Source organism: Echinops telfairi, unplaced genomic scaffold (genome assembly GCF_000313985.2).
Source record: "Echinops telfairi isolate 266 unplaced genomic scaffold, ASM31398v2 ScPeMD7_443;HRSCAF=831, whole genome shotgun sequence".
NCBI classification, from domain to species: domain Eukaryota; kingdom Metazoa; phylum Chordata; class Mammalia; order Afrosoricida; family Tenrecidae; genus Echinops; species Echinops telfairi.
In genome coordinates, this window is record NW_022104341.1 from 60,520,025 (window position 1) to 60,529,928 (window position 9,904).

Consider the following 9,904-nt stretch of genomic DNA (forward strand, 5'->3'; position numbering starts at 1 on the left):
TAGCAAATCACCGATACAGCCACAAAATGGGGTATTACTCAGCAATAAAAAGAAATGGGCTACCAGCCACAGAGGAACATGGAGGAACCTTATGTGCACATTGATAAGAAAAAGAAAGCCAGTCTAAAAAGATGACATATGGTTCCAACAATATGATACTTTGGAAGGCAAACCTACACTAAATGATAAAGCCAGGAGGAGGAAGGAAGGATAAATTAGTAGAGGACGGAAAATATTTTTAGGGTGGTAACACCTGTGGTACCATAATGATGGTTTTATGACATTATGTACTTGTCAATTCCCACAGAAATATGTAACACAAAAAATGAACCCTGACATAAACTACCGACTTCAGTTAATACCAGTGCATCGTAATGACTCATCCCCGACAGCCTGCGCGCATAGGAAGGAGAAAGACGAGGTGAGTCTGCTTCTGTAAATATTTACAGTCTGGGAAACTCCATGAAACAGGCCTACTCTGGGTCCCTATGAGTCAGAATTCAACTCAACTGCAATGAGTCTGGGCTTGGCTTAACATCTATAGGGGCAGAAGGAAGAGCATTCTTTTTAAGTTCATGGAAAATGAAAATGAAAATTGTCCAACTTTTTGAGGTCCCCTCCCTTGTATATGAGAACGCGCCATACTATCTGATCAAGTTTTCTCTAAAACTACAACTGCTTTAAAAAATAAATAAAGCTGGTAATCTCTTTAAAGGGAAGAGGAAACACATTTCTAATACTTTTTAACAAAGCAATTCAGCTGAAAGTGTTATATAGAATAGTATCATAGTCTTTATTAATATAGATTATTATACAATAGTGAGTCAATTATTACCTAGTCTATAAATTCAAGTCAACTAGAAGCTACACCAAAGGTTTAATATTGAACATTTATAGTAAAAAGGAAAGATTAAGTCCTCGCTAGCATGTGACCCTTCGGTTGACACCCCCTTACCTGGTTTAACAGCTCGTCCACACAGCGGGGGCTGTAGAAGAACTTGTAACATGGCAGGGTTGTTTAGACTTTTCATGATCTGGGCTGGATTGGGCTCTGGAAGTAAGCCCTTTTGACTACTGTGCATCTTCAATGAACACAGAAGTAGGAAACATTAGAACACCCATGAATGCAGAAGTAATTCTTTCATATTTTCCTCTAGAAAGTCTCATTGATCTAATAGCACCTATTTAATGATAAATACAATTTGCTTAGGACAGGTTGGAACTGACTTGGGGGCACCTCAGAGGAACAGCAGCACCTTATAGATACCCAACACATAGCTGTGAAGCGCATGAAAAGAGAAAAAACTGTCAACCGAGGTTGAGTCAATTCCAAGTCAAGGTGACCCCGCGTGTGTCTGAGTAGAACTGCTTTTCATGGGGTTTCAATGGCTTAATGTTGGGAAGTAGGTTGCCACCTTTCTTCAGAAATGTCTCAGGGTGGACTCAAACTTCCAACCATCTGGTTAGCAGCGTGTGTGTAACAGTTTGTGTTACCCAAGGGCAGAGAAGGAAGTCAAAGATGCGAGGGAGTACATGGTGATGCATTTGCTGGCAGGTGTGAGAAAAGTGGAATGACTGAGCGCAGCTTTTATAAAGTAGGAGTCATACACGTCTGAGAAAATAGGAATAGAAGGAACCGATCATATAAACCCCTCCCCGGGGGATGGACAACAGAAAAGTGGATGAAGGGAGACACACAGTGTAAGACATGCAAAAATAATAATAATTTATAAATGATCAAAGGTTCGTGAGGGAGGAAGGGTGGGAAAGGAAGGGGGGAAATGAGGAGCTGATGCCAAGGGCTCCAGTAGAAAGAAAATGTTTTGAGAATGATGATGGCAACAAATGTACAAATGTGCTTGGCACAATGGATGGATGGATGGATGGTGATAAGAGTTGTGCGAACCCCCGATAAAATTATTTTTTTAAAAAGAAAGGAAGGAAAAGAAAATGAGAATAGAGAAATGAGAATAAAACGAAGGTTTGAGAGAAGTGGTGTTGAAAATGGAAAAGAGCTGATTAGCAATAAGCTAACCATTTGTTGGCAACACTGAGGGCCAGCTATAAACGCAGCCATGCATTTCCAGTGGCATCAAGCCACCTAACTGTTTTTCTCCAAGAAGGCACAGAAGGCTGGCTGCAGAAGTGGGTGACTAGACCAGTTCAGAATGGCAAACTGCAAGTCTAAGCCAACAAAGGGAAATCTGGAGGAAATGACGGTGAGAGTGAAGAAAAGAATGGCTGGCAATATGGGTCACAGAAAACAGGGGCGACAGCATGACCTCTATAGCCTAAGGAGGGGGCGGAAGCTTACCACTCCTTGAGCTGCTATCAGCGCGGCTAACGTGCTCCGGCCCGGGGCCCCTGGCGCGCAGAAGGAAACCTGGACTTTGCTTCCCCGGATGGTCAGGCCGGCAGCTGCTTGCTGAGCCTCTTCCGCGTGCTCTGCCGTGTGATACTCAACCACTGCAAAGCCGCCAACATAACTACCTTCATCCTGTGCGAGCTGACACAATGCATGTGGTTAAAAGGGACGTTCTGGTATGAGATACTTTTACTTACAATCAGTCACTTCCAAATTCAAGCATGAATGCAGTATAGAGCACGATGCTGGCTTAACAAAATGTACTTCTCTCCTCTGAAAATTAGAAGCTTACTATATGCTTAGCTGAAGCTCTTCCAGGAGACAGGAGGAGAGACAATATTCCATCATGTCTTTTCTTTTCAGTGCTTTGGTTTTCATTTCGCTTTAAAAGTCAAAACCCAAATGACTGTGGTCCTCAGACATTATACATGATATATATATCTTATGTATATTTCTCCAATATCTATAGCTATATAGATATCGGAGAAAGAGCTTTCTAACCCCATTAACAGTTATATAGTCTCAGAAACACACAGGGGTTTTACCCTGTCCTATAGGGTTGTTATGGCATTGACTCAATGGCAGTGAGTAGATAGATAGATGATAGATTAGATAGATAGATAGATAGATAGATAGATAGATAGATAGATAGATAGATAGATAGATAGATACAGGCCCACTATATGCATACCATATATATGTATACACACACACAGATTCACTAGGGTTGTTATGAGAATCAACTTAATGGCAGTGAGTCCTTTTATAGTATATATAATGTATATACATGTGTATTTGTATAATGTATAGGAACTACAGTAATTTTATTTTGACGTTTAAAATAAAGTATGAAATTAAAGAAATGTGATATATATTATATATAAATATATAAATTGGCAAACTGTAGCAAAATATTAGGGCAGAGTAATTAAGTCTTTAAAACAAAAATTCACCAGATACCTGGGCAGTAAAACATACTGACACCTAATTGACCTAATCTGGTGTCAATTTAAGGATTAAGAGAGTAGGGGTGGAGTCTAGGCTGTCAATCTGGAGATAGCCAATGAGACTTCTGTGGGCATGGCCTCCTCCTAAGAATTCTGGGAAATCTGGTACTTCCCCATTGGAAGTAGAGACAGTTCTCTCTCTCTGCCACTCCTTGGGAGACGTTGCAGAAGACAAGCCACATGGACACAACCAGACCTCTGAAGCCGGAGAAGGCACAGAGAGCCCGGCCAGCGCTGAGATGCTTACAACGCCACCGGACCTAAGACTTTCTTACCCACTGGCCTGTGATCTTCTATATTCGGCATCACTGCATGTGTTTTGTGAGTCTGAAGAGGACTTTATAGATTGGCATCAGACATATGGGCTAATATCGGACTTACGTACTTGATCTGGACTAGGCTGCAATGTTTTCTCAATGTTCAATTCCTCTTGTATGTAAACCTCTTTCTTATACACATATATGTGTCCATGGATTTGTTCCTCTAGTCTACCCAGACTAACACGCTGGGAAATTACCTAAGCCTATCTCTTTGTAAAATAAAGTTCCTATTACCAAGGGAAGAGGATAGGGGAACTATTTGGCCAAGTTTATGAAAAAAGCAAAAACAACAGTGAAAAGCAAACCCACTACCACGGAGTCCATTCCAACCACAGCCTCAGCTTTCTCCTGCCAAGCAGATGGCAGCTTCGAACAGCTGACCTTGCGGTTACCACTAGGCCACCAGGGCTTCATAAGTATATGAAAACTCAAACAAAACTTACAGCCATTGAGCTGACTGCAACTCATAGAGAACAGGGTAGAACTGGCCCCATTGAGTTTCTGAGATTGTCACTCTTTACGGGAATAGAAAGCCTTATCTTTCTTCAGAGGAGCTGGCTGGTGGTGTTGAACTGCTGATATTGCAATTAGCAGTCTAACCCATAACCACTACACCACCAGGGCCCCAAGTATCTGAAAGCAAACCTTATTTAAGAAAACTGTGCCCAGGTTGGTGAAAGCCCCATTTGCAGCATACAGCCTTTATTTCTGAAGGTACCTTACATACACTCCTGCCACGAGAACTCAAGTCCGGTCCCATCCCCCACCTGTAAAAATATACTGAAGTCCTGGATCTGTACAGACTGCTACAAAGAGCAAACGGAAGAACAAATAAGACACCCCAAAGCTTAGAACCGTCTGAAGTATCCTAACTACATTTACACGATAAAGTGACAAATGTGACAGCCGGCACGTCTCTGGAAGACATGCGCACACTTACAGTGCGTCGATCTGGGGGTGGCATCTCATAAGTTAGTGTTAAAATTAAATACTTTCTGGGTTCCGTTTCATTTCCTTTCTTCTATTTCTGGGGCTTAACTTCCTTCTATTTTCTTATATAAGTGGATCAGATTGATTTTTTTCCTTCACATTCTTCATGCCTTTTAACATTGTCCTCAAATGCCTTTTTCTCATGTTCTTTTACCCAGCAATCTGGGCGACAGGAAATATATTGACCTTTAGCAACTCTATTGTTCCTATAACCCAAACTGGACCTGGGGAGCGGGGGAGCCCTGGTGGCACCGAGATTAAAGTGCTCTGTTGAGCAGCTCCCAGCCACTCTGCAGGAGAGAGATGTGGCAGCCGACTTCCATGACAACTGGCAGCCTTGGACATCCTATGGGGGACAAGCTCCTCTGTCCTATAAGGTTGCTCTGAGTCAGAATCAACTCCCCAGCAGTGGGTTTTGGGGTTTTAGGAGTTTAGAATCAAATTTGTGGAATACATTAAGTCATTTTGTTCTTTTTTTAAATACAAGATAAGAGACTGCCTTCAGAATCGTCTATACCAATCCACCAAAACCAAAAAAGAGTCTGAAGTTTCATAGATTTGCTGCTAAAGAGTCCCATACAGTTAATTTATCAGCATTTTGAAAAAATTGTAAAGTGCGTGCTACTACTCCTGGTTCATTATGACATTCACACTCACGTAAGTTGTCATATCACATTAAGTTTTCCAAAAGGCAAAATCATTTCTACCTACAGCATCGGTAGCTTTGGAGAGGGCAATTTCAGTTCAATGAGAGCCACTCTAGGACGTAATGGTTTAATGTGATGTAATTAATCATCCTGCACTTAGAAGTGTTTCAGCAGAAACTGAACAGTCAGCCCCAAACATTCTAGCAAATATTTCTGTGCCAGGTGTGAAGCTCGACCAGCTCGCCTCTGAGCCTCCTCCGTCTCTGGAATGCATAATACAATGCGATTTGTCTTAGATGGCCTTTTCTTCTCGTTTTGGTTTCAAAGGCCCCAACTAAAGCTCAAAAAAAATCATGTACTCTCAAAAGAGTATCACTATCCACGTCTTCGAGTTTAAGAACAGCATACCGATAAAGCAACTTTCAAAACTTGGGCAAAGATTTGATAAGAAATTGGCCACAAAATAGACCGGCGTCATAAAGTTTTGGGATGCTTATGTTTGGGAGGCTCTCTTTGATAGCTATCTTGGGATTGGAAAGGTCAAAAAGTAAGATGATAGCATTTATCACATGTAGACACACACACACATGCCAATGACCAGCATTAACAATGTATGATTAAGAGAAACAACAGCAACAAAAGCCCCACGCCATCACGTCATTCTGACTCACGGTAAACCAACAGAACAGGAGGAACTACCCCTGTAGGTGTCTGAGACGGGAACACTTTATGGGGGTAGAGAGTGCCAGCTTTTCCCCCAGACTGGCCGGTGGTTTTGAACCGCCCACCAAGACGCCGAAGAAGACACGGGATAAAAAGGAGGGTGAATAAGAAGGCAAGGAACATGGGAAGGAAAGGGGGTGGAAAGTGAGAAGGCCAAGGAGAAAGAAATGAACGCAAGCCCGAGAGAAAGCTTCTCCGAGCTGTTACAGATCTGTACGGGGAGCAGTTATAACACAGAATATGAGGGGAGCCAAACAAGCATTGCCACTAAGGTTTTGGTACACATACGCATGCGTTTATTCCAAACACAGCCTCTTTAATTACGACTCGAGGGTCAGCGCGTGGCTGCAGACAAGTTCTCTCAGTAAAGCATGCAAGCTAGTGAAACAAACCAAAATGGCACTGCCATCGATGCTGACTCACAGCGACCCTGCAAAGAGTTATAGTCTCGGAAACGCACAGGGGCAGCTCTAACTCTTTATGGGTGCACAAAGCCCCATCTTCCTCCCGAGGGCTGGAGAGCGGCTCAGACTGCTGGCTTTCAGGATCTCAGCCCAACTCCTAACCAGTACACCCCCAGGGCTCCTCTAGCTTCCCTGGGGCCTTCAACGAGATCCGCTCCAAACAGAGGCTTCCAAGGGGGACCGGCTGGGCTAGCTCCCTCCAAGGAAGAGAGGTCAGCTCAGAAGATTGTGGAGACGGTTTGGCGGGAGGGCGGGGGGTTCCAAAAAAGTAATTGTGATAAGATTGTTTTTCCAAAGGACACAGGACATAGGGCTTCTGAAAAGAGTTTAAGAAAGTTGAAAACTGCCTTAGTGAGGGGGAAAATCCAGGAGAGTTGCACTGAGGAATTTTCTTCCATCACAACAAGGCACTACCCATTCTTCGAGAGTCGCCAGGGCTGTCCTGGGAGGACTTGGGGTGGGGGTGGGGGTGGGGGGCGCTTTATCCCATCCTCTCTCCAGCCCCGATCTTGCCCCTACCGGTCTCTTTTTGTTCCTGAACCTCAGAGAGCATTTCAAAGAACAGCGTATGGCCGGTGCAGAGCAGAGACTGCAGCGCTCTTTGGGAAGAGCGCAGAGGGATGAAAGTCCGGCCTTCAGGAGCAGACAGACCTGGATGGAGGATCAGCTGAGAAACAACGGCTTCACATCTCGTTATTCTAGTTTAATAGAGGTTTCTATGATTCTGTAGCAAGAATCTCTTACCGATTCTCATAAATACATCACAAAACGGTTTGGCCCTTCAGCAAACGGAATCTATGTTCAGTCTCTCAGAGGATTAAGTTTTCATGACTGCCTAGAGCGGGGCTGGATTACTGTGGTATTTACAGCCGTCACAAAGAGACATGCGTGCACGCACAGACACCCCCACACTAGGGGCACACATTTCCACTGACAGAGAGGGGCAGCACAGGCAGGCCCTCAAAGGGACGGGCTGTCCTGGGGCGGCAACAACCGACCTGGGCTCACGAACGACCGTGAGGATGGTGAGGGCCCGGCAGGGTCTCCTTCTGCTGTGCCCAGGGTCGCCGTGGCCGGCACGGGCTCAGGACGTGGCACCCACACAAGGACATGGACAGTTTAAAAACACATACCTGGCAAAACACAGGTTTGTGAACACTGGAGAAAACGTGCCAGAGCTGCTCCGAGTCCCTGTAGTCACTTGGGAGTTTATCTACACAAAGGCACTTGGAATGAATGAGCTCGGAGGCCAAGAGATTAACATCCATCCACTGTGCAAAGAGCGAGGATGCTCCCAACTGTTTCCCCAAGAGCTCCAGTCTAGCCTTGGCAGCGAAGTCCTTTTTCATGTATTCCACAAAGCCGTAGCCCTTGGACTGGCCAGTCACTTCACTGTAGACCAGAAAACATCTTTCAATATTCCCGTAAGCACGGACAAGTTCTTCAAACTCCTCTAAGGTCAAAGAGATGGGCAGGTTGGTGATGCACAGCAAAGCATCTGTGGGCTGGAGCTGAACTACTAACTCTTTTCCTCGGAAGGAGTGGTGATGAAATGTCTGGATTGCATTCTGGGCTTGTTCTCCATTCAGTAACGTGACAAACGCTAGAAGGAAACGGTGTATTAGAAGACACAATGTATTACAACGTTGTCTAGGCTGATGTTTTCCATTGCTAACCAAGTTCCTCAGAAAGAAAGACATTTTACAACTGTGACTTGATAGCCAATACACACATATAGATTAAATAACAGGATTATTGATTCCTACCATATGCAATTCATATTTTCCCTGATATTTTCTTTTTTATTCCAGTTTTCAACGCTGACACCACCGCCACCACCCTGCTCCCCCACTGAACAAATTTCATGATCACTAGCCCAAATTTTAAAAATGGGAGTTATTTTAAGAGTTTCACTATGATACTAAAATATTCGCTTATTTTTATTTTAGTGATCATATACATAGACTACATAAAGTCTATATATACTATATATACTACTAAAGGTATACATATGCTTTTATTTTCATAAACATACATATATACACTAAAATATAAATAACAGAATATTTGAGGATCGTAGTGAAACTCTTGAGCACGCGTGTGCGCACACACACACACACACACACACCCTACACACATTCCAAACAGCCTGTGGTATAATAATAAGGATCTGAAACAATGTAATTACAGCAAATAACAACAACAACCTAAAACTAAAATTCCCCAAAAGAGGGCAGTTCATTCTCTAATTCGTTTAATGGTTTTCTTAAATAAGATTAATTAGATTGAAGCAATACACATACATACAATGTGGTATACTTTTGATGGACAATATGGTATTTAAAAAAACACAGGATTATGATCTTTGGCATGCTGTTTACTTTTGAAACTGTAAAACAATTTTAAAAATCTGTCTTGTCTAACTAATGAAGTTATTCCAGCATCAAGAAATGAATACATGAAAAAATTAAATATGTAATATGCAAACTTGTAAAATTTAAAGCATGATACAAATATAAGATTTAAAATCAATGAACTAGCACACAAAATATATTTATGAACCTTATAAAACTAAAAGTTATATCAACTTGTTATATGTTGTTGCAAAATGTAAATATTACAAAGATTTTGAGCAATATTATTTAAAATGTTTAGAGCCCTCCTCCATTAAGAAGACCTATCAGGGAAATCCACAAATTCTACATGAATGGCTCTCTAAAAGAAATGCTTCTTCCTCTTCCTCCATCCCCTCAGACTCTCCTCCCTTCTCCCTCCCTCCGCCATCTCTACATTTGAACTTACAGTGGAGTTGCTCCACATGAGCATGTAGTTTACCCAAATCCAACTATAACCACATGACAAACAGGTGCCGAGCAAGTGCGAGAGAAGGATTTTAAGTAGCCCAGGAAACCCTGCCTGTCATTTCACCCAACCAGCTCTTTCTCGCAAGTGGTCATCATGCACCTGCGGCTCTCGCAGTGTGGACATCTCCCCACACCAAGTGCGATGCTAATGCTCAAAGAAACGTCTTCTGTTCATTTAGCACAGTCAGCGCATGCAGGGCAACCACCACCAAGGGAACAGCAACGTCTTCCAGCCCACAAGAAGTGTGCTTTGAGGCCCATGGAGTCCACGGAAAACACTCATTTACTATAAAATCTCTCCAGCCTCTCAGAACAATGCATCCATCCAAATGATCCAAATTTAAGATACTTAACTGCTAGTTTTGGAAAATCCTTGACATGAGTGAATATTTTTTCAGGGACCAGTTTAAGCAGGAACAGGTAATCTTTTTCTCTGGAATGACTATATGTAGAATCAAAATGAAATCAGATGCTTAGAACTGAAATCCTACCTGTTCGTTTATTTCTGTCCACATAACAATACT

General features: G+C 42.8%; 1 protein-coding gene across 1 annotated transcript in view; it reads right to left on the reverse strand.

Moving 5' to 3' along the window:
- Positions 1 to 9,504, reverse strand: part of RAVER2 (ribonucleoprotein, PTB binding 2) — a 53,748-nt gene extending 44,244 nt beyond the window's left edge. Inside the window, exons 1-4 of the mRNA XM_045291745.1 lie at positions 9,450 to 9,504; positions 7,650 to 7,969; positions 2,315 to 2,506; positions 956 to 1,082 (exon numbers count right to left, since the gene is read on the reverse strand). Of these exons, the coding sequence (XP_045147680.1) occupies positions 956 to 1,082; positions 2,315 to 2,506; positions 7,650 to 7,969; positions 9,450 to 9,504 (694 nt within the window). The remainder of the gene's footprint in view (positions 1 to 955; positions 1,083 to 2,314; positions 2,507 to 7,649; positions 7,970 to 9,449) is intronic.
- Between the last annotated feature and the right edge of the window lie 400 nt (positions 9,505 to 9,904).